Source organism: Amblyomma maculatum, chromosome 5 (assembly GCF_055883805.1).
Source record: "Amblyomma maculatum isolate TAMU_Amacu chromosome 5, ASM5588380v1, whole genome shotgun sequence".
In the NCBI taxonomy this organism is placed as follows: Eukaryota; Metazoa; Arthropoda; class Arachnida; order Ixodida; family Ixodidae; genus Amblyomma; species Amblyomma maculatum.
In genome coordinates, this window is record NC_139348.1 from 119,287,992 (window position 1) to 119,313,940 (window position 25,949).

General features: G+C 46.4%; 1 protein-coding gene and 1 pseudogene across 6 annotated transcripts in view; both read left to right on the plus strand.

The window, feature by feature from the left end:
* The window catches only part of LOC146189338 (uncharacterized), an 89,179-nt gene that overhangs the window by 43,052 nt on the left and 20,178 nt on the right, over positions 1 to 25,949 (plus strand). For all 6 annotated transcript variants that reach the window (XM_084604190.1, XM_084604191.1, XM_084604187.1 and 3 more), the window contains 4 exons: positions 4,302 to 4,453; positions 15,329 to 15,399; positions 16,558 to 16,584; positions 17,734 to 17,760. In XM_084604190.1, the coding sequence (XP_084460316.1) occupies positions 4,302 to 4,453; positions 15,329 to 15,399; positions 16,558 to 16,584; positions 17,734 to 17,760 (277 nt within the window). The remainder of the gene's footprint in view (positions 1 to 4,301; positions 4,454 to 15,328; positions 15,400 to 16,557; positions 16,585 to 17,733; positions 17,761 to 25,949) is intronic.
* On the plus strand, positions 8,044 to 10,079 carry LOC146189339 (uncharacterized; annotated as a pseudogene).

The window sequence follows — 25,949 nt, forward strand, 5'->3', positions numbered from 1 at the left end:
GAGATAGGACGGATACTCTCCACAGCCGGTGGCTTTCCAGCCTTTGGTATGGTGATGATATCCGCGTGTCTCCAAGCTGATGGGACCTGTCCCTTCTCCCACAGTTCTTCGTTGATGTACTTCGTTAGGTCTTGCAGATGTTCGGTGCTTAAGTTCCTAATCATAGCGTAGGTGACTTTGTCTCCTCCAGGGGCAGTGTTTCTTGTAAATGTACGGGCGGCTGAGTAGACCTCCGCCAGTGTTATGGGGGAGTCAAGGGAGGGGTTTGGTTGACCCGCATATGAAGTTTGGCAAGCCGGAGTAGTGTCTCCTATGTATTTCTTGTGCATGGCGGTGATCAACTCTGCATCTGTGCCCGGGTATTTATGGGCTATGGTGTGGAGGGTTCTTCTTGTGGCCGTTTTGGTTTTTGAGGTGTCTATCATGCTTCTTAATATTGACCATGCTTTAGCCGTGCTTAGGGTACCTTTCAGCGAATGGCAGAAATCTGCCCAGTTTTGCTTGGCGAGCTTTATAGCATACTCTTGTGCTTCAGCCGTAACCTGTGCTATCTTCATTTTAGGTTTTCTATTTAATTTTTGCATTTTCCACCGTTTTAATAGACTTTTTCGGGCTTCCCACAAATGTAGGAGATGTCTGTCTACTTCTGGGGTTTTTGTCGTTGTGTTGATGGTCTTGGTCGTTTTTGCATGAGCATCCTTCAGGCTTTGAACCCAATCTTCAATTGTTGTGATGCCGTCGTGTGGCGGTCTAATTTGTCTGAACGTATCCCAGTCTGTTATTTTAGTAGAGCCAATGTTCCTTTTCATACGGGTTGTCATTAGGGATAAGCTAAGGATTTTGTGATCGCTGCCAAGTGTTTCTTCTAGATTGGTCCAGGTGCAATGTCTTATGTTTTTGGTGAAAGCTAGGTCTGGGCAGGTGTCTCTCCTTACACTGTTTTCTATTCTAGTGGGGGACATGGTGTCCGTCATAAGACAGAGATCCAGCTGCTCAGCCGCTTCCAACAACTTGGTTCCCTTCGGGGTGTCCTTGTGGTAGCCCCATGCCGTATGTACAGCGTTTAGGTCCCCCATAATAATAAGGGGGTTCGTTCCCGCTATGCGTGTGCATTCCAGTAAAAGTGGCTTGAAATCTTCCTGCGTGTTGCTTGGCGGACTGTAAAGGTTTAGGACAAACACACTCTGCTTTCTTCTTTTTTGAGAGATGATCTCGATGAGAACTTGATTAATTTCACTGAAGGGAAGGTCGTGCGGTATGACTGTTAGTGTGGAGGCCACTGGTGTAGCTATTTTAGGTGCCGTGTCATGGGTGTATGTGAGGTATCCTTTGAGGTATGTTGTTCATCCTGTTTCTTGGAGACAGATGACGTCCGGAGGTATCGGTTGATTTTGAATAAACATCTGCAGGGAGCTGCGTTTCCTCTTGAAGGAGCGACAGTTCCACTGCCAGAGCTCTAGGTGGTTTGGTTGCCGGTTAGGGGAGGCAGCCATCAGCGTTACTCGCCACTGACTCGCAGTCGCTGAGATCTGTCATGCCAGCGGACCTTCGGTGGGCTTTTAGTCGAGGGTCATCGGGGATTCCCGTGCGTTTTCGCACCCCCTGAGTTATTATTTGGATTTTCGATTTTCGATTTAGGATAGACTGGGCATCTAGGCTAATAACAAAACATCGTCCGGATTTTACGCACCTTTTTGGGAAGAATTCCTTCTAAAAACTGCCCTGCTTATTCTGACTCGCTCTCCATTTTAACAAAAAGCGATGTACACATGTCAAGTATATGGGAATACCTGAGCAGCAGAGTAGGTTTACGCGGGTTTCATCTGCAAGTGATAATTGTCTAATTTATCACAAATCACAAAAAAGCAGCAATGTCAAGGCTAAAATTTGGATTTAACTAGTAAAATAATTATCGGCTGTTATCAGGATATAAGAGCAATTTTATATCTGCACTTCATTTTATTATTACATGCTTCAGTTAGGTGCGGTTTAGATTGGTTGTAATTATAGTATTGCCTGAGTTCCACATAGGCGTCGAAGGCAAATCGGTCAAATCCGTATTTCTTGCCTAATAGCAGCTTTGCACTGAAATAGTGCAACTGAGATTGGGGACCACACATCAATTGGGATATGAAGAAAAAGGTATGGGCGGAAAATTCAAACATAAGAGGTAGGATTACATCAAGCAACTCCGACATAATAACATTTATTTCATGGCAGAAAAAGGAACTAGTAAGGGAAAATATAGCGCATGCAACATATCTGAAAGATTCTGATTGTTTTGGCAAAAAATCTAAAGATTAGAAGCTTATTAAAATTTATCAGACAACATGGTGGGGATAGGTTTAAGAACTCTCAGTGCGCGCAGGACACCGAAAATTCTAGGCATATGAAATCGTCCTTTTCCTTGCAGCGCCCGTAGTCAAGGCGATACTAATGATGTTATGAAAGTTATGCGTTAACATCAAATACCAAACAATTCACCCCCCCCCCCATCTAAAATAAAATGAAATTAAACTCAGTCATCATACTCTGTACAATGTTAGGACTGTACATAATTCCGTCCGTCTTCAGCCGTCCTGTTCGTAGAAAAAAAGCTGTAGAGTAGACCTGAGCGACAAGCGATACCGGCTTGGATTTACAACGTGTCGCAAACGCCAGATAACTCGCTTATTTACAGGCTGTGGTCTTCATAACTGGGGATTGATAAAAGAACCAGTTGAGGGTTAAGTTGCTAACCTAGAATGGAGAATAAAGCATCATTTTGATTGGTTTGTTTTTAGTTAGACTTAGGTTTCGACACTGTCATACACAGTTTTGAAGCGATCCAATTGCCTAAACTCTCGAATCGGGGACGCCATAAACTACAAGAGGGAACACGTGAGGCTGCATTTGCCGTCAGACGTTAAGACCAAAGATAAAGTGGTGGAACACCATACCATGGACACACTGTGACCTCTGTGTCGTTGAACCTCGTGCGGACGCCCATATTGGCCTTGGCGGTACATGGCGTGTTAAATCTCTCACTTCAAGTTTAGATATGCTTCTATTTTTAAGCACGTATACGGCATCCATGCGATGAACTTATTTAAACACAAACTGTGGGCCTAAAAGGATCCCCGCTACCTCTCTCGTACTTTACTCATGGACATAGGCTGAAAGCTAATTAGGCTTGGTTGCGGAAGTTAATCACCATGCAACAAAAGCCTAATACTCAGAATTGAACAGGGCAATAGAGACAAATGGTACAATTTCTCTACCTAATATTTATTGACTAGGAACAAAAAGTAACCTACTTAAACGTTAGAGAAGAATATTAGTTATGAGCAGAAGTCTAAAGAAATTTTCAGGTCGTAAAGAATTTATGACGTTAAGGTAAATGTTCAATACAATCATTTTCCTTGAAGCGAAATACAATCAAATTTTCTACCACGAGCTTTTTAGTCAACATTTATATGGAAAGGAAAGTGATGTTCCCATCTCGGCACTCTGTGGGGTTGGGTTACCAAGATACTTTGTCGGGCGAGTTGGTACTTATTCATTATTAATATAAACAGCTCGAACACGAAGACAAAGGACAAGATAAAAGAAAGCCACAGTACAAGCGCTTGTACTGTGGGTTTCTTTTATCTTGTCCTTTGTCTTCGTGTTCGCGCTGTTTATATTAACTCTGTGGGGTTGGGGTTGTGATCTAAGCCTGAAAGGTCTCAATGTGAGAGAGAGGAAAGGTTCAGACTGCCAGAATCGCACCCCAAACTCATCACGCAACAACAGACAATCCTGCGTCGAGCGGAGGCGCGATCGTTTGCGCATCCCGTACTGATGAACCGCATGTACCCTGCGGCACACGATATGTTTTGTCCTTTTTGCAAAACAAAAAGAGCATCCTGCCGCGCGTTTGAGCAGAATGCACAAAACACAAGACCCCATCCTCTCTTTCCCGCCAATTCTCACAATCCCCAACCCCTTGAGTGATGGAAGACCGTATCCAGCCCCGCCTTATCGATTCAGCTCGCATTGATGGACAGGGACCAAGAGCTGCTGAGAACATATGGGTCCCACAACTGGGGAACGACCCCGTCTGGTGCCTGCATGCACAACGAATTTATTTCGACAGTAATCAATGTCGACTCATCATCATCCCATTGAGAGGCTTTCGAAATCTGCCGGGCGATCAGCAAATCGCAATTCTTGTCGTCGTGGTTAAAGCCCTTCCGCAATGACAATTTGTGCTCTTAGGCCTATCACAATATTATACATATTTTCGCTACCGTGTAAAATATATAATCTACTTTTTCCAGGTGTTAGAAGCTGACAAAAAACTTGATGTACTTGTATCTGCCACTGGCCCCGTAAGTCAAACTGAGCAAACATCTATCGTTTGCCTAGAGTCTATATATATCGACCAGGTCGCGGATTCATGGGTTCTTCGCACATTCGGCTCCACAAAAGTGTAAGTGCTGCTGGCTCTACGTGCAATTAATTGTGTATTGCCCTTCTAGGGACGCTTATATATCATCTGCAAATGGTTGCACCTCATTAGCGCTGATACAGTTCAAAACTTAGTACAAATATCTAGAATAATGCATTCCTAATGTTTGTTCTTATTATACTGAAACATAATTGTCCAAATTCGGGAAGTTCTTCATAAAGGCAATTAACCCGGTTCGCCTTTTAGTAATGAGAAAGCGCAATATCTTTTATGCGAAATCTTGTAATAGGAAATAATGAATAAAAAATTTGACTTAATCACGTTCAATTCGAAAATAAGTTCTGACAATATTTTATCAATATCGGGAACCAAAGCTGGAGTTTGCTCCGCGACGCCAGCGCTCGGTTTCCAGCGGAGCGGAGAGGAAGTACAAAACCTACGCGCATCCGTGCCCGCGCTGCGCGTGGCTGTCTGCGGAGTCTGCGCAGCCCGCTCGCTCGGGAGCGCGTGCTACAGGCAGCCGCACGTGCAAGCGGAGCGAGAGAAGGAGAGTGAGGACGAGGGGGGATGCTCGTCCGTCTGTGCGCGCAAAGCCGGCGCTCTTTGCCAGTGGTGTTTCTTATTTTTGCTTTTTTCTGTGCCCCGGCTGACATAGAGGCTGGCTGGAGGCACGCTTTTTATCGGTGCTTTCGAAAGTGAGAAATTATGATTAATTGATCGCCGCGGACATTGTTTTCAAAGAGCGCTTGTTGGCAGGCTCAGACAAAATAAACATGAACGCGTATTTGGTACTCGAAGGCAGAGGCAAGCGACAGGTATTTTGAAGGACTTGAGGCGGCACCTCTTGATGTCTCTTCCATGTTGTTCAGAGAATGAAGGGTCCAGCCTTCTCGTTGAGAATTGATACGCGTGTACACAGCGACGAATGCTCCGGGCGCTGGTTGGGGAGCTTCCTTTCCATTTGTGACTGCTCACTTGAAAGGGGCCTATTCAACTCTTTGGGGACAGACGTTTTAGGCGATGCTGCCGGCGCCGTGGTGCCTGCTTTCGGCGCGTTTAGGACGCGTGCCCTATCAAGGCACCAAGCATGCTGCCTTACCCTTTGGTTCCTGCTGACAGCGGTCAGGGGGAGTTCCCGCACCCGGCCCTACGCACTACTTAAAACTATTATCGACGCTGCCAACCTCTCTGAAAGCTCCAGTAACGACCTCACCCTCGAGACCAAGCCAGTGCTGAACTTGGTCTTTCTGAAAACGCACTCTGACCTCACTGCCGGCCTTCTATTGCATATCACCCACATCAACATCTCCAGTAAGATCGTGAAAGTCCGTCCCTACCCTGTCACACCTCCTCTTTCCTTCATGGTGTCGAACGCGGCCTTTCGACCGCCGATCTCATGAGGGACATAGAGACATACACAGGCGATATCATAATCGCGCGCGTGATGGGGTCCACCGAAACAGTACTAATAGCATTTGCTGGTACTGTCATCCCCTGCACTGTTTACTTTCGTCGAGCAGCGTTTCGATGCCGCCCTCACACACCTCGCGTTCCTGCATGTACGTGCTGTCTCGAGATTGGCCACCGCACACATTAGTGCTCTAGAGCCACTGTTAACTGCCCCAAGTGCACTTCACCCATCTCCCCACCGCCCTCTGTCCACGAGTGCACGCGGCCCTGGTACCAGCACTGCCAGACAAATGAGCATGCTACTTTCGCGCCTATTAGCCCCTACTATAAGCAGAAAAACGAGGAGTGTGCCAATAACACCTACCAACAGCGCGTAAACCTTCGCCAGGCCACTCAGCCGGCTCCTCCGCAGCCCCCTATAAACGATGGCTATCCTATTGCAGAGCATGCGTTCTATTCCCCTCCCGGTTCCTACGCAGCAATAACACAGGCACTTTCCCAGCTTCAGCTCGGGTGCTCTTCATCTCGTCAATCTCCGGCGCGTCGAATACCCAAGCCTCGCTACTCTCTCCAATCATCTCCACAGTCACTCGTTTCCCACTCGTCCCCTCCTCTGTCCTTTATTGAAGAACACTTTCATACCCTCGAGCTCCGTGTGGCTAGTTTGGAAGTGGCCATTCGCTCCTTCAAACAAGATCTCAACAGCATCGGTCACTGCCTAGATAATCTTGAAGCTCACATGGACCAGCTACTCACTAAAATCGATTCCGAATTCTCAAACATAGAGAATGTTATCGCTGACTGTCTCAAATACCAGTCTGACCTTGAGCGCCGCCTCCAACATCATGAGGAGGCTGTTACCCAAATTGATGCCAAATTCAATAGCCTCAATACTTACGTCAATGTTCAGTTCGAAAGTATCCTTAAATTGATCTCACCTTTCAGACTTCACTGCAAACCATCACGTATCCTCTTCCACCTCTCCCAAAGAAGCGCGATGACACGCCACAGCGCAATCAGATTATTTAGATGTCAACATAGTCTCCCCTCTCTGCCCCACTTCCTTCTCCTTCAAGAAACTCGCTGCTCCGCTAACGTCCCTGGCTTCCGGGCATTTCACTGTATACTACTCTTCTATCTACGTTCGCCGCGACCTCTCGGTAGCAGCCCTTGAAATTCCTTCATCGCTCCAATCCTACCTAGTGGGCACCCTCTACTGTCTTCCTCAGGCTCACAACGGCCTGGCACTGTTGTCCTTTTACACACCTCTCCCACTCACGCCACACATTTCACGGCCCTAGGTAAATTTCCTAACACATTGCCCTCTCATATGGCTATACTTCTCTGCGGCGATTTTAATGCCCCTCACAGACCTTTCGTGCCGGCCGCCTACTCTACTCCATGGCCCAGCAAGCTCACCTCACTCTCCTCAACACCCCCGGAGTACCTATTATGGTGGGCACCTCCTCCCTACTCCACACAGCCCCTGAGCTCAATTACTGTTCTGGTCCTATATCACCTCAGTGGTCAGCCACTACCGATACACTTCTTAGTGAGCACTATATTATTTTCATTTCCGTCCCCCTTCGGATACCCACCCGCAAGCAGCGCATTCGGCATACCGACTGGCAGGCCTTTTGCTGTCTCCTCTCCTCTGTCTCCTTCCCGTCCTATGAGGAGTGGACTAATGCCCTTCTCTAACTGGCTTCATCTTCTACTCGCACGGAGACCGCTGCATATCCCACTTCTGACCCCGACCCCCATTTCATCAGGCTATGGAAGCGTCGCAAAAAGCTTCTCCGAACAGCCAAAGATCAACCTGGACTCTTTTTCGAACCCTACTTGGTGCCACCTTGCCCCTGCCCCGACTCTTGCTAAAGCCCTAGCCACAAAGTCTCCCGAAGAGGTTTTCCAAACCCTTGCAGATCTTTATCTCCCACCGCCTTTGTCCCCGAGTTATCCTGAATACACAGGCTGTGCAAGTAAAGACCTCGATGTCCCTTTTACACTGCGAGAGCTTGAAGCTACACTTCTTGCTAACGCGGCCTGGTCGGCTCCCAGTGAAGAGAGAAGCACTCCGCCCTTCGAAATCTTTCCGATAGCACAAAAGAGCCCCTGCTCAACCTCTATAACACCACCCCTGAAGAAGGTTCTCTGCCATCGTCCTGGACTTCCTCACTCATTTCTACCATTCCTAACCTAAACCTAAGCCTCCAGCCCTTTCAAATCTCCGGCCCATTTCTGTGACCTCCTGTGTCGGCAAGATGATGGAAAGAAGGGCGCTCACTAGGCTTAATAGAAATTTAGAGGCTTCAAACTCGCTTCCTAATACCCTCATTGGGTTTCAATCCCACGTATCTGCACAGGGCCTTTTCCTCATACTTCAGCATACGTTCTTCACCTGTGGTAGCTCTCAGCTTCACGCCCTGGTCACAGTCGATGTCCGCAAGGCATTCGATTGCGTCACTCATGACCACTTTCTTACCTGCCTTTCCAGCACCGGCTGCGGCTCCCGCATGTATAACTACATTGGAGCGTTTCTTTCTAATCGCGAGGCCCGTTTCCGAGCATTGAACTTCACTTCTACACCACACCCTCTCACCCGGGGTACTCCGTAGGATGCCGTTCTTTCACCCAACCTTTTTAATATCGCCATGGCCCCTCTCGCGGTTCAGTTATCGTCTATCCCCGATCTTCAGCACTTTTTTTACGACGATGACAGCACATTGTGGTGCTCGCGCGGATCTCCTGATAACATTCTAAGACACCAGTCAGAAGGGATGGGATGTCCTCTCTTGCTTTCTAGACCAAGCAGACCTGTCTCCCGCACCCGAGAAGTCAAAACTCCTACTTTGGACTCACTCTGCTTATCAACAAGCTCATAACGCACTGATATTCCTTACCTTGGGTGGATGCCCAGTCGCCAAAGTTTCTCAATGCCGCGTTCTTGGCATGGCTCTGCATGCCGCCAAAAATGTCCGGGCTCTCCATGCGGCTGTTGCTACCTTTCAGTCCGTCATCTATTTACTTCGCCGAGTTGTGAGACGGTCCTTTGGCCTGAGGGAAGCTCACGCCTCTCGACTAGCTCCGACGCTGGCTCTTAACAAATTCCTTCATTTCATACCATATATTTCATTCATGCAGGGCCACCTGGACACACTTGCAACAACTCTTCACAGCGTTTATAAAGCTGCTCCTTGTCTTCCCATAACCAGTTCCACCGATAAGCTTTATGCCACCGGGCTTTCTCATCCTCTTCGCAGTCTCCTTTCCCTTCGCCGTGACCGACAGATAGCTCGCCTCTCCGGCACAGTTCATGGACGTTGGCTTCTAAACTAGGCTAACATTTTCCCCATCCAGTCAGTCCCTCTGCCAACTCCTTCCCCTCCAGACACCACAAACCTCCATATACTTCCTCTTCCAGCCAATATGTCGCCGATCCTGCATGCTGGCCGCCGACATGCTGCTGCCTCTCATCATAGTCCGCCCCTGAATACCAATGGAGTCGCTTACACGGATGCCTCTTATTTGGCTCCTCGCGGGACCGGAAGCCAGGTCCTCTTTCATCGTTGTCTATCTGCCCCTGTCACACACACTAGCGGCCCTTTTCTCCACCCTTCGAATATTATCTCGCTTGAGGTCCTCTCCATCATTCTTGCCATTTAAAGTTTCCATTCTCACCCACCTGTGCCTCAGTATATTATATACACCGACTCCCAGGCTGCTATCCGTGCCATTCAACCTAAAAGTCTAACACGTCATCTGTCCACAGAGCTCAAGGTTGCACTTGTTGCACTGCAGCCCTGCCCTTTCTTCCTCCGATGGATTCCTGGACACTCAAGGATTGATGGCAATGAGCTGGCGAACCAGCTCGCCCGTGAAACTCGTAACTGGGCACCGTTCATCCCCTGGCCAAGATCCTTGGAGGGCGGGTCGAAACTGTCTTTTCGCGCCACCATAAGTGAATATTACAATGCTGCTCACTTAGACTGCAAGCTCTACCCCGACCCTTATGCTAATCTTTCCGATCGGGAGGCTCATATCATTCGGCAAATATAGTTGAATACACTCATAACCCCTGCACGGCTACATCTCTAAAATTTCGTCGTGATCCATCATGCCCAACTGCCCTTCCTTTTATGCCAACCTTTCACACTGACTATTCTCATGTCCGGTTGCACTGCAATCGGGATTCTTTCCGACCTCCTCTCATACTATCTGGACCTTGGTGTACTAGCTTGGGGCTGCTCGTACAGCAGGCCGTCGATGTAGTAGGCGCCTATTGTTGCGCTTGAATAGTATTTTACTATAACTAAGGAAATATGTAGCATGTGTGATCCAGTTTGAAGAGAAACAGTTCTCGGTAAAATTAAAAATACGGCGGCGCGGATTAGCCTGGCAGTGTACCGCAATAATGAACTTGGCAGCAAATGTATCAGCGGGCCGCCTTTTTCTATGTTCGTGGCTGAGATCGTCTCTTTGATGAAGCTCCCAATTTATTCGCTGGGGAAGATAAACAGCAGTATTATTTGGCGTGATACATGCACCCATCCGCCTGTGTTGTACTTAGCTGGCTCAATTACAACCAATAGTTTCTTCGTGCATTTTTGGATTGCCCTTCTTTTCTCTACTTACTATTCGACCTGTATAACTGTATAAGGTGTGGCTTTTCAATAATAAAGCCAGTCGATGGCACTTCTGCCTTTGTGCCACCTCTTATTTCCTTGTCGGTTTTGCGCTATAAGGCTAATACTTCAAGACAGACATCTGTCTTAAGGAAAACATAAAAACCTGCTGATATTAATGGCAGTCTCGGATATTTACCCGACTAACTGTAGGCACCTCTTGAGCGCAAATAAATCGTGTCCCTCCAAACCTATCATTACAATTTCCATATTCCTTGCGTAGCTTTTTCAATTGCTTGAGAATGAAATGAGAGAAAACTGTCCAGGCAAAGAGATGACAATAATCGGTGTGGCCATAACAATATACCTTATTAATTATTCGCATCAGTGCAATTCAAAAGCCATTATAACAATATTTCATACTTGTTTTGCTCCTTATGTGTCTTCTCAACGCACTCCATCAGATTAATAATTACACAGTTGTACCTAACCAGCTTTATTGATTATGCGAAAGCGTTTGACTGCGTAGATCACAGCAGACTGTGGCAAGCTCTCCAAGAGATGGGAGTTCCAATTCACCTCATCTGTCTCCTCAGGAACCTGTATGAAGGGCAATAGGCCACAGTCAGAACTGGGCATGGTCTCACTGATTGGTTTCCGATTGAGAAAGGAGCGAGACAAGGCTGCATACTGTTGCCCTGCATATTTAACCTATATGCTGAGTGCATCATGAGGAAGGCCGGTCTGGACGAGTCTTCAGCTAGGGTAAATATTGCTGGAAAACGTATCAACAACCTTAGATATGCAGATGATACCACTTTATTGGCAGAAAGTGAAGTGGAACTCAAGAGATTTCTGATGCGCGTACAAGGAGAGAGTGAGAAGTTTGGGCTTAAACTGAACATTAAAAAGACAAAGATCATGGCGTCTTGCCCTATCTAGTCCTGGAGTATCAAGGGACAAGAAGTGGAATCTGTGACACGTTTTCTCTTCTTGGGCTCCAAGATTAATCAGGAAGCTGATGAAATTAGGAGATGCCTCCTTTTGGGAAACAGAGCCATGGCTAGCCTTGACTGCCTAATAAAGAGCAGAGACATTAGACTGCCAATCAAGATCCGTATAATTCGTGCTATGTTCTTTCAAGTTGTTGCGAGAGTTGGACTGTGAAGAAGGCTGACCGCCGAAGAATTGACGCGTTTTAATTGTGGTGCTGGCGGAGACTTTTGAGAGGTCCTTGGACTGCCAGAAGGTCGTATCAGTCGATATTGTCGACCATAAACCCAAACTGCTCATTGGAGGGTCAAATTCGTAAGGTAAAGCTCAGCTACTTTGGTCATCTGATGAGAAGAAAGGAGTCGCCGGAGAAAGATTTGTTGTTGGGAAAGATTGAGGGTCACCGGAGAAGGGGTAGGCAGCGAACGGGGTGGTTAGATGGCATCCTCAAGGCGCTGCAGATGAAGTCAGGTGTTGTTAGGAAGATAGTGAGAGACCGGAAAGCATGGCGTGGTATGGTCCATAGGGTCACGAAGAGTCGGACACGACTGAACGACTGAACTGAACTGAACTAACCTAACCAGTATCAGTCTAAAGCACGCTCATATTTTTTGAAGATGAGTATTGGAAAGATCAATCAAAACGTTTTGCATAATATTATAAAAACAGCTGGCGGAGTGCATTGTAATTTTCATATAAGCACGTTTATTAAGCAGTATTTCATTGATAGTTGATGTATGTATTTATCCTAATTTTATAGAAGTGTACAAAATTATTGATTTGATTTTTGCTTGAGGTTGCTTGAAAAAGTCTCGCACAGGAGCATGCACATATATTTGTTTTACTTTTACATCAGTACACACATCTTTTGGAGGAGTGAAAGCAGTATCTCCACGTGACGAATAACTAGAATTCTATTTCTGCAGGTACCACACTTACGATAGTGAGCAGCGTCCATTCAATGGCATGTACAATATTATCACGTGGTGGTGACGAGGTCAGTGACACAAAGGAAAAGTCTTAGAGTACAGGGAAGAAACACTTTATTGGACTGATGTGCCCCGCACAAGAAAAAAGCAACCCGGTGGCAGCGATAGCAACAATCGTGCTCGTCGTTCGTCGGACTGACAATTCCCGTCGCACTCGTCAACACTCAGTTTAAAGGCTGCTCAGAACCATCTAGATAATGTCGCAAACGGCTACTAGCACAACCTGGAACATTGTAAAAACATCAGCGAATAATCGAAATCTTCGAGACAGATCTCGGCGCACCTTACGTGACAACGAAACTCATAAAGGAGCGTCTCGCTACATCGAGCATTAAAAACACAGAATACAGAACTGATACGCGAGCCAGAATAAGAATGATAAGGCCGCATGCCGGTGGCTGCTAAAAAACAACAAATACAGATTTGAAGGTTTCGCGGCACTACTCTCGCCTTTAAAAACATCGCCTCAATGTTCCAAAATAAACAAAGCCACTTAAATAAAAACAACACAAAGTTTAAACGCCACGGATTCTTTAACGCGCGTAATAAGGCTTCAGGCGAACAACATATACGATTTCTGGGCGTTCGAGTCGCACTTGTGATGCTGCCGTACCATCGGGAATGATTTCATAGTCGAGTTGTCCGACGCGGTGAAGGATTTTGTATGGCCCAAATTATTGACGCAGCAGCTTTTCGCTTAGTTCGCGGCGCGAATTGGAGTCCAAACTTACACTTGGTCTCTTTGATTGAACTCTGTGTGGCGTCGTCGTAAGGTGTATCGTCGGGTGTCGGTGCGCTGTTGGTCTTTAATACGTAGCCGTGCGAGTCGTCGGGCTTCCTTTGCACGCTGCAGGTAGGCGGCGACGTCAAAGTTGTCCTCGTTGGTTACTTGCGGCACCATTGCCTCCAGCATCGTCGTAGGCTCCCTGCCATACACAAGCTCTGGTCGTTTCCTGGACTTCCGTGTTATACGCGAAGATCACGTACGGCAAGATGACGTCCCAGGTCTTGTGTTCAGCATCGAAGGACATGGCGAGCAGGTCCGCTATCGTTTTGTTCAGGCGCTCCATAAGGCCATCGGTCTGGGGATGGTACGCAGTTGTTCGTCGATGGCTTATATGACTGCATTCCAAGATGGCTTGCTGCAACTCTGCCGTAAACGTCGTTCCCGTGTCCATGATGAGCCCTTCTGTGGCACCGTGTCGCAAGAGAATTTGTTTGACAAAAACTGCGGCGACTTCTGCCGTGGTACCATTCGGTAGTACTTTTGCTTCGGCGTAACGGGTAAGGTAGTCAGTGGCCAAGATGATCCACTTGTTATCCATAGACGAAGATGGAAAGGAACTGAGGAGATCTATCCCAATTTGTTGAAAGGACAGGGTCGGGGGCGGAATCGGGTTCAGTAGTTCGGTTGAAGTGGTCGCTCGTAGTGGCGCATCCGGGTGTCCAACGTCTTCTCGATGGTAGACGCTTCCGTGTCAAATTCCACCACGGGTTTTGGCGGACTTTGGGCAAGACCTGCAAAAGCGACTCTGTAACGCCTCGCATTAAAAATTTGACTCTCTTACGTTCGAGCATTTTAGGGTCAGCGCAGCGAAAGAGGCGCTTCATTTCCTCAACGTATGCCAGGATAGGGCCGTTAGGGAGTTGAAGTCTTGACTGAAGGAGTGCCTGGGCTCTTTCTTTTCGGACGACACTTGAAGAGACAGTCAAGAACTCTTTCTTGAAAACCTCCCAAGCCTTCAAAGCTGACTCATAATTTTCTAATCACATTGTAGCATGGGTCAGATCCTTCAAGATAAAAGTAGACTTGCCTGAGCTCCGTTTCGTCGTTCCAGGTGTTCAAACTTGCCACGCGTTCGAACAGATCGAGCAGTTTCCGCATCCTCGTCCGGTCTTCCATGGAAGCAGGGCGGCTCAGGTGGTTGGACGAAAACAACCGGCGCTGTAGGCTGGGCCATTGTCAGCGTTGATGCCTTCCGAGATCGAATGGGGTCCGGCAGCAGACCGCGTTCAGGTTGAAGCACTTGAAGTTGGCGGCTGGTTCGCTGGCCTGTAGGCTAACCCCCCAAGTTGACAGCAACAGGGCTGGTGTCTTGGCTTGAAGGAGTAAACCGGGACTCGAAGGGCAGCACCTCCACCAGATGTCACGTGGTGGTGAGGTGGTCGATGACACAAATAAAGAGTCTCGGAGTGGAGGGAAGAAACTCTTTATTGGATTGACTTGCGCCCGCAAAAAAATAAGCAACTCGGCGGCAACGATAGCAACAAACGTGCTTGTCGATCATCGAACTAAGAATGCCCGTCGCACTCGTCAACGCTCAATTTGAAGGCTGCTCAGATCAATCTAGATAACTTCGCAAACTGCTATTAGCAAAACCTTGAATATTGCAGAAACATAAATGAGTAATTGGAATCTTCTAGACAGATCTCGGCGCATCCTACGCGACAACGAAGCTGATAAAGGTGTGTCTCGCGACACAGAGCCTTAACAAACAAAGAATGCAGAACTGATACGCGAGCCAGAATCAGAGTGAAAAGGCCGCATGCCGGCGACTGCTAAAAAACAACAAATAAAGTTTTGAATGTTTCGCGGCAATATAATGAATCGTAGCAGTTCTGCAATCAATACTGGCATGAGTGACACACTGAGTTATCGTGTTGGCATCACCTATATTGAGGGCACAGCTTCGTGTTATTTTTTATAGCTATCTTTATTATCTTACGGCGCATAACAAACCATGACTATATTTCATCAATACGTTTCGTTAAACAAATATTGTTTCTTTAAAGAAAACAGATCGGCCTGTAGTTTTTATTTTGACTCACTTAAGAGCAACAGTCATTGTACCTGATGGCCTTTATTTTTCATTCTGCAGAGCATGGGATATTTGGGTAAACCCCGAGGTGAGACAACGATTCCCAACTGTAGGAATGGCGCCAAGAACGGGTGAGTCTTTTTTATATCTTAGTTGATGGCGTATAAACCTCCCAAAAATAACTTTTCCAGTTTACAAAGAATGGTAAGACATTATTAATACCGCAGTGCATTGCAGAACACAGAGAAGGTATTCAGAATTTATGTGTATCATAACCGGTTGAAAAACCAATCTCCGGTTCAACCATTAACGTTGAAATGTCACATTTAATTTTAAATTGACAAGCTTAGCTCAACACCTGCGGATACTATGCTTTGGGGTGTTCAGAGTAACTAAGCGTATTTGCAAGTGAGCCTCTTTAGATTTGAAGAAGTTGAAACAACGTTTCTACCAATTGCCACGGCCATAATAAATATCTTGTCTATCGACGGAGGTATCCGATATCTCGTAATTATGTGCAGAGAATCGTCTGTACGAGGCTTTCGGTAGTTAACTCTTGATCACCTGCCTCACGATCTTAAAAATATACACAGATGCTTTGCGGTTATCATTGATTTCTGGGAAGCTTTTTTCATATAGCAACGCTGTTTGACAAATAACAAACATTTTTGCACGTGAGGTAAATACTGTGAAGCAATCACGCAACAAGAGCAATGAGGAAAATATGGCCGCCTTGCAAAAGAGAAAAGTTGCGAAGATTTATCCATAATATTATTCAAACGCTGTACAGGAAAGGAATATCAAATATTACTCTGCAGATTACGCTTGGATGCTAAAAGAAAGCGCTACTGTAACTGCCAGAGCTACGCATATTAGCTGATGTTGAACAGATGTCCTAAACCAGTAAATAGGGCGGATGCCTTTCTTAATAATGCTTACATATAATGATGAAAAGACAATACAGAAGGGACGATGAGAAGATGTCAAAAAGAGATTAAAATAATGACCTTTACACTAACTGGGAGGGCGAAACAATTTGTTTGCAACAAAGACTCGCTCCTAAACAAAAGGGATGTTTTGATGACTTTCATTCTTAGATCACAATTTTTATGTTGAAGTATCGTTTGCTAATGCTCATTTATTGTCACTCTCTTTTGTGGGCTTTATATATAAAGAGTACAGATTCACATATGTGGCTCAGCGTCACTGCGCTTCGTATCTCACGACGCATTGTGCTCTTCTTTCTATTACTGTGCCATACTGCAACCACAATAATTTTTTTTTTTCAGGTAAGAAAAAAGACACCGATGCATTAGGTAAGTTATAGGGATGCATTCATGGCACCAAAAAGCATATTTCATGTCATCGCGCCTTATTTCAGTAGACCGCAGAGAAAAAACATTTTGAAGCAAGGTGCAGCATCTGAAGTAGTGAAGCTTGGTTTCTTCTTTAGGACAGCAATGACACTTGTGTAGCCCAAACTCAGGTTAGGAGAATTTCAGACTACTTCACCAGCAAGCGTCAAAGAACGCCTGCTTTTTCTCAGGAGAAATATCTTAGCGAGCGCCAAATTGAGCCTCATTAAATTTTTGGGCTAATGGCAAAACTGCCACCAGTAGTTTCTTAGTACAATAAGCAAGGTTTTACTCAAGAGGCTTTAAAACATTTAACTGAATCGTACAAATCAGGTATCACACGTTACAGCAAATGTAGAACATTACCATTCGCTAGATCAACCCATGCAGAAGAAGGAGAGTTTGGGCTTGTAAAGCGCCATTTGAAGCCATCAAGGTGACTACATCGAAACAAAGTTAGTCAGCTTCCCAGCATGCACAATCTAATTTGTTTTCACGTCAGCATAGCTAATTTTAGATGAAAATGGACAGTCCATCCCGAAATAGTTTCGCAGTCATTTTTATTTTTAAATTGCAGCCTCCAATCCTTCTTTAGAGACAAGAGCACAAGAAAAGGCGACAAGCTTAAATGAATTTCTTAAGCTACATGATATTGTAGCAGCCTCTCAAAAACGTTCAGCTGATAAATGTCTAAGAAATCAAAAGACAGATTCCAGATGAAGCTTAATTAGTGTCGAGTATGAGTTTCAGATCATTATATTCGTCACTAGGAATCGCTATGGCGGAAGTAATCATAAAGCTGGAGCGCAGGGGAAATTTTATTCCAGCCGACATGGATTGATAAGGGTTAGCACCAAATGACAAATAATTCCAGCATCGTTTACATCCTACTCGCCAGACAATTAAAACCCTTTTATTATCATCCTAAGCAAAAAGATGTCCTAGGATTAAACAATTGCATAGACATTTTTGATCTATCAGGATAAGAAGGCACCATAGGATTTGCTGATTATTTGTTTTATCTTTGAACATAGGCGCATGACCATTCATATCAGAGATATCTTCGCGTTCACTACACGATTTTATGAGCACAACTTATGTATATTTCAGAGGACGAACAATCGACAGAGCAGCCAGGTAAGCCGAATAAATATATATCACACCGATCGAAACGGTTTTTATCATCGCAGCCTAATTTGATGGAATGCCACCTCCCGTGCTCTACATTAGTGCTGTCAAATAAAAATTAAGCACACTTTGACGCGTGTATGTGCCAATATCTTTCCGATGCAATTCTTGCAAACGCAAAATAAAAATATAGACCGGTAGTATTTTTTCCTTTCTAAATCAGTGCAATAAAACTAATGATATTTAACTGAGAGCCCTAAAATTATTGAGTGTTGTGTAGCTCTTCACTTTTTTGTTGGTTTATTTGCAACGAGAGATTAAACGGTGGATTAGAAAAATCTTTTACATTACGTGGACTATGAAAATAATTAACCACCTTATCCAGGAGAACGTACATGCCTATGGAGATTAGCGTCACTGTATTCCATGGAGACCCTCGTATGCTTGCACGTGGACCATTTCTTTTTGGTCCTAAAGCGTCAGAGTGGCCGACCGTGTTGTAAAGATGAAAAATTCTGCATACAATTTTTCACTCTAAAGCAAAAGCCTTTATAAGCTCATCAGTGTTATCAAGATATGTGCGTTCGCGATATGTGCATTCGTGAAGTTCCGATTAATATCTGCGGGGTTCTCTAACCTTCAGGTAAAAAAATCATCCTACACCTGCAATCGAACTCCTACTCCTCCGATCACCAGAGGAACAGCTTATGCTCTGAGGCAAAAAACAACGTCATTAAAAAAAAAAAAGAAAAGAAAACACCTTATTCAACTACGCCACTCCGGACATCTTTTTCATTACTGCCTGGAAAACTTCCGAGGAACAGAAACTAAAACAAATCAATCCTCACATCAGAGAGCTGCATAGTGCAAGCCCGCTATAAAAGAGTAATTCTCTTCCGTACCAAATGTGAAAATTTTGGGAGGAATACATAATTATCGAGATGCGTTAGACAACTAGGGGGCTCTTCCACGGTAGCATACACTCCACGCAGAAGAAGATATTACTATTGGAATAAAGACAGACCATCGTGATGGTTCTACATCACGGTCCATAATTAGGCATTGCATAAACTCTATAGTGCTATCAATGTGAGCAAAGCATAACGCACCATAACAGTTCTTCTAAAATTTCAAGAACAAATATAATATTAGAGTGATTTAGATGTGCTTCTTAAGCGTCCATTGCAATATGTCTCAGAAAAACGCAGCATCACGGCACTGAATCTAGAGTCGCCAATGATCTCGCGTGTTGCACAGGCGGTGGTTCTCCGGATATGGCACAACATTTGCCGGATGTAAAGCCATGCCTTTCCTGTGAAGTTTAAATTTTTTTTCGAGCAGATATGAAAGCAAATTCACTTAACACGCTTTAAAACAATAGCCTCAGGAAACTCCTGGTAAGATTGCGGGTAAATATTTATGGGCAAGAAAGGCTAAATAAGAACCTCGGTCATCTGCGCAGAGGTTAGGCTATACATGTAATCTAAAAAATGCGCTCAGTGAGGAAACTGATCGTGTCCGCAACCTCCTCAAGGATTCCTCTTAAAGTCCCATCAAGCGTTTATGAGGTCGGTGAGAAGAGGTAAGGCAAGTGAAATCTAAGTCATTTAATAAGCACAGACACTAAAAATGGATGGTTAACCCATTTGGAAAAAAAAAAACACGAAACTAGCTGGTGTACGAAGAAGTGTATAAGAGAAGGCCTAATTCGTAAAACTCTTTTTGAATAAAGATGTTTCACGAAGCATGGGCTGCCACTGAAAGCACTACCCGAAAACTGCGATTATTTTATATATTGCCTGCAACATTTTTCTCTCATAATGTAGACCTTGCAGGATACGTTGAAGCTTTGCAAATAACAATTTTTGAAAGATTTGTGCGGGAGGAAAACTTTAAATCGACGCCTGAGTTTATCACCTAGCAGCTACGATTTCAGAACCCCAAAATGCAACAATTCTGTGAACCCGATGCAGAGAAACCACAGTCTATATTTAGGTCCTCTAAATTGCCCGGTCTCGTAGCTCATAGTCTAAATCAGGAACCTTTGGATTTGTTTAAAATACATGTCGACACTAAACAGTTATGTGCAAAGCCACGAATAATTATTTTTTAGAACAAAAAAGAGCGGCTTCATCAGCATAAGCCGGATTCAATTTAAAATTGAGCCAAGCTGAAAACTCGAATAGCCGCACTAATAATATTGTTTGATAATTTGGCGAAATTTCTGGAGTCCTCCACTAAAGCGTTCCTCATAGCCTGAGTCGCTTTTGGATGTTAAACCCACTAAATAAACCCAAGGACAATACCGGCGCATATAATATGATTTACATGAAACCAAAAAAACTCCTAAATACAGGATTTAGGCGTTTCAGAGTGTTAAGCCCGGATACTGCGAAGTTGGGGCTCAATGCGGTCTTTCATGGGCGGCCTCTGTTAAGCTAATCTAATTTAACCACATAGTCTAAAAATATGTTTAATTGGCCCGCTTGCAACCAGCAAAAAAAAAAAAACATATTGTCAACGTCGGGCATGCCCGCTTTTTAGACCCGGAGCGGCCAACGCGGGTCAGCTGGGGCAGCCCCATTACAGCTAGCCCATTGTACATCTTCCTAAGGCCCACATTTGCGTCGAATGTGACCTAAAGTGACCTGCAAGAGATCTTTCTGGACAGAAAGTGGGTATGACAGCTCTCCAGCCCCGCCATAGCACATGCGAAATCAATCGACTTGCTTGGAAGGCGGCACATGTTTGTGTAGCCGAGGATCTTTCTGCGCAAATCGAGCAGGTCCTTCAGACTCTCCCTCCAGTACCTCACAATGAACCCACGTTGGGAAACGCCAAGAATGCACGTTTTTAATCTCGGCACGGTCCATGTAGTCCATGTTAAATTTAGATTGGGTAGCGCCCTATAATTAGCCCCGGGTTTTCCTACATAAAGTCTAGGAGTTTTGTACTACTACCCTAAACCTTCCCCCGAGGGACCCTGGAGTGCGTGCTGTGGAAATAAGTGCTGCGTTAGCACTTAGCAGGATAATATGACGCCCAAAAACATGAATTGGGTTAAGCTCAATTTGGGCCTGGAACCTTGATTCCTAAATGGACCCTCACGGGTATTATTTTGGCTGTACCAGCCCAACTTGCCGATAATAGACCTAAGGGACCGCTACTCTCGTTATGTGGAAATTACCACCAATATTTGCATGCTGCAAGATCGCGAACAAGAAATCGCGACAGGTCACTCTGAATTAGAGCGACCTGGTCTACCTCACCTGATGCTGCCTTCATCACCGAACGCGCAGGGCGCTGCGAGCAGTCGGGAAGGACGGCCGTGTGTTACATCGGCTCCGCCGAATTTATGCTCCTTTCCCGGACAAGGATTTCCAAAGCGCTTCAAAAGCAGCAGGACTTGTTCCCGGGCACTTCAGAACAACGAGGAGACCACCGTTTCTCAGGTGGGACCATTTTCAACGAGGATTTCAAGTTCAAGCGGATCGAGCGAGTAGCTAAGCCTAACAGATAGGCCTCGAGTCAGCTGCCCGCCGCGGCTCCGCGGGCAAACTCTGCCGCAAATCATGACAACCTTGACGGGGTACGACCCGGATGGAATGCGTATCGTCACCATTCCGCAGGCGAAAACGCCAGTTTTCGACAAAGTAACAGAAGCCAACATCCAACGCAAGATAGAAGAGTGGGAACGCGCATCAGCCCGTAACAACCGCTCGGCACGGCAGAAAGGACGAACGCCAGATGGCCACTTCACCGCCGCAGCTGATACGCCGCTGCAGGAGACGCCACGCACGCAAGTCAAGCGTTGGAAGCCTCCTCCGCAGCCGCGTCTCGACAAGCAAGATGCAGTCATCATAATCAAACCTAGAGGAACGCTGGATCTCAGCAAATTCAGGGGAAGCAACACTCTCGGAAGCTCCTTGCACATGGCAGCAGGCATTAATAACACATCAGCAGCGCTCAGCGTTTGGCCCATTTGGGAACAAAACATCATCGTCGTCGGCGTACGAGATGCCGAAATAATCAGAAAGATCCTCGCAATTCAAGAACTTAAACTAGGGGACACAGCACACGCAGTGTACTCCTACCTCCGGCCTTCTGACGACACATGTAAAGGAGTAATACAGGTGGACCCTAGGGTTTCCAACGAAGACATCACGGAAGCGCTTCGCTCCCCGGACGCACCAGTGGTGAGCGTGAGAAAACTAGGTTCTTCCAACAAAGCGGCCGTCACTTTCGAAGGAAGAAAGGTCCCTTTTCACGTCTTTTACTACGGAGAGGCGCTTCCTGTGCGCCTGTACAAGAAAACAACACCAGCCTGTTTGCTGTGCGGGAAACTTGGACACCGGGCGGATGTCTGCCCTTGCCCTGCGCAGTCACGATGTCCGCAGTGTGGCCAGGACGACATTCAAGAAGCCCATGACTGCCAACCCAAGTGCACAGTGTGCGAAGGCCCACATCCCATGGGGTCGAATCAATGCAAGTTCAAGTACCGAACATCACAACCAGCCAAATCCAAGACAGGTCAAGACAGTCACCAGTCCAGGGCCAAGTTTCGGGACCGGTCCAGCCGCAGAGGCACATCTAACAGCGGGGACCGACTGACCCAACGGGCCCAGTCCAACAGCAGCAACTCAGGACCACGCGGCTCCCGGTCATCAAGCAAAGGACGTGACACTAGCGACAAGGCGTCGCACCCCACCGGCAGTCGTCCAGCTGAGAAAACAACAGGACCCCATTACAAGGACCAGCGCAACGACGGCAAGGTGAGCTGGGCAGATGTAGCTGCCTCCTCCCCCGAAGCGTTGGCTTACAAACAACTTAAAGCAGAGATCGAGAAACTAAAGTCAGAAAATAGGAAATTAAAAGAGCAATTAGGCGTCGCAGCCAACCCGAAGAACACATTACCTCCATTGACACAACAGGCATGTCCGATGGAGGAGGACAAGGAAGAGGTACACCCTCCGTACCCACAGGAGCTAAATACTAGCACTATCGACAGGCAAACTGCACTAGAGACGCCACAGCAGGCGCCAATGCCGCAGGTACCACAACCGCAGGCAGCAGCACCGCAGGCACCCATGCCGCAATTTATTGAGAACACCGAAACACAGGACCGCATTACCCGCTTGGAAAACACAGTCCAAGATCTCATGGCCAATAAATTACAAATTATGATCGAGACGACAATCAAAAGCATGTTAGAATCAGTCATCAAGCCCATGATGGAAAAACTTGAACCAGTTCTAATCAGGATGCAAGCGCAGGAGATTAGAATTGACCGAAAAATTCAGGAATATTCGGATGTTTCTCACAACAAGGGCACAAAACTACAGGGCAAAATGGGAAATCGTCGCCTAGTCATCCCTGAACTTGATAAAGAACCTGAAGATCCACCACAGGATCCGACACACATTTCTAATCCTCAACATGGCGCCACAACCAAGACCTAAACTCACCATCCTACAATGGAACTGCAGGGGACTAAAGCGCAAGAGGGAAACATTACAACAATACATAGACTCTTATTCTCATGCGCCGCAAATAATAGCCCTGCAAGAAGTAAATATGGAGGCTAAGATCAGAGGATACTCAACACATCAAACAAACCCCTCGACATGTATTTTGGTCCACAAATCATGCACAGCAACCACTGTAGACCTTGACCTACACAGCGACATTGAATATACCTTCATAAAGTTGCTACCACAACACCGTAACAGCAAGGGCACCTATATACTCAATATATATAGTCGCCCCAAACAGCGCCGCGCAGCCTTTGACGCTATCTTTATCAAAGCACTAAGAGAAGCTCACACAGCTCCCCTAGCTATAGTCGGCGACTTTAACGCTTCTAGCCCATTATGGGGATATCCAAAGGAAGACACTAAAGGCAGGAAACTAGCTTCCGCCATCGCTGACATGGCACTCACCTTACTTACTGACCCGCAGCATCCGACTCGAGTCGGTACCAGCATAACTCGGGATACCTCCCCCGACCTGACGCTCGTCCGCAACGCCCGCAACTATGAGTGGCTCAATACGGGAGAGACCTTAGGCAGCGATCACTACATGCTGCAGACCATCTTTGAAAGCAACAAGCACAGCAAACCTCGTGGGCAAGCCAGAATGACAGACTGGGAGAAATTCAGGAAGGATACTAAACTAGTTACATCGGAACAAATAACTAGTTACGAAGAGTGGGCGGCATCTATTCTCGACCTTAAAGAAAACCTCACAAAAACCCTTGCCACCACGGAGGACCACCCAGCTGTTGACAACCATCTTCTACACCTTTGGGAAGCTAGGCGTAGTCTCATAAAACGGTGGAAGAAACAAAGGCACAATCGAAAACTCAGAATTCGAATAGCGAAGCTAACTACTCAAGCAGACCAATACGCATGGGACCTCGCTCGCACCAATTGGCTAAAAAGGTGCGAATCCCTCAAAGGTCGCCTAGACAGCAAGACTACGTGGAACCTTCTCCGATGCCTAATTGATCCACCGAAATCGAAGAGTGAACAACGTAGAAATTTGCATCGAGCCTTACACAACTTTCAAGGCACGGATGATGAACTCATGGATGAACTCACGCGTCGCTATATCTGCACTTCGAGAGACGCAGAACCCTCAAATCCAGAATACCGGGGGGAACCGAACGAAGACCTAGATAAAGACTTCACTTTAGAAGAAATCATAGCAGCACTAGCAGATATGCGCCGAGGTACAGCCCCGGGACAAGACAAAATTACGGTCGGACTTCTAACCAACCTCGGCACGGAGGCACTGCAGCAACTTACGGATTACGTTAACGAATGCTGGCGCATCGGCACCATTCCACAGGCATGGAAAACAGCCAATGTACACTTTATCCCCAAACCCGGCAAGAAAATCAGCATTGAAAACCTACGCCCCATATCCCTCACGTCGTGCGCAGGCAAACTCATGGAAAAGGCAGTCCACGCACGTCTCTCCAACTATCTAGAGAACAACGAGCTACTGCCACACACGATGTTTGGATTCAGAGCACATCTGTCCACCCATGATGTGCTTCTGCAACTCAAACGCGAAGTCATTGATCCAGCACGCAGAAACAGTGACCGAGCACTTCTATCCCTCGACCTCAAAGGAGCGTTTGACAATGTCAAACATTCCACAATCCTCCAAAATCTCCAGACCACCAACTGTGGCCAGCGAGTCTACTCATACATCTATGATTTCCTTAAAGACAGAACAGTCAACATCAGCATCGGCACTAAACAAACAACGCAAGTGAAGATGGGCACGAGAGGCACTCCGCAAGGGGCAGTATTATCCCCACTTCTGTTCAATATTGCACTCCGCAATCTTCCACCTCTTCTAAATCAGATACAGGGCATACGACACGCCCTGTACGCTGACGATATAACCATCTGGACAACTAGGGGTAGTATGGGAATGATGGAAGAACAACTACAAACAGCGGCAACAACAGTTCAGAATTATGCACGAGCGTGTGGACTAACCTGCTCTCCCGAAAAATGTGAACTCCTAGTCTTCCGCCAGCACAAAAATCAGGCCACGATCGACATCCACGTTGACAACTCACCCATAAAGGAAGTTCAGACCGTTAAGATACTGGGTCTATGCATCAATAACAAGGGCAACAACCACCTCGCCATCCAGAAACTCCGCCTCGTGAGCGAGCAAGTCGGCAGGATGATCGCCAGAATAACGACGCGGAAATCAGGGATGCGCGAAGAAGATACTCTCCGACTGGTGCAGGCCTTCGTCGTGAGCCGCATCGTCTATGCGGCACCCTACCTTCGTCTCAAGAAGTTTGACATCAAGAACCTCGACGTCATAATCAGAACAGCCTACAAGAAGGCCCTGGGCCTCCCTCTTACGACATCGACGGACCGGCTTTTACGACTGGGCGTCCACAACACGGTAGACGAGCTGATTGAGGCACACCTCACGGCGCAGGTGGTACGACTCTCCACGACTCTGACTGGCCGACAAGTCTTGAACGATTTGAACATCAATTGCCCCGAACAGCTAGACCCTAAAAGCGACATCCCAGCCTCATGGAGAGGACAATTCAAGGGAACTCCATTACCGAGGAATATGCACCCCGACTTTCACCAGCCAAGAAGACAAGCACGAGCGGAAGCTATAAAAAGGCACTACGGCGGGCGCGAGGGCGTGTTCTA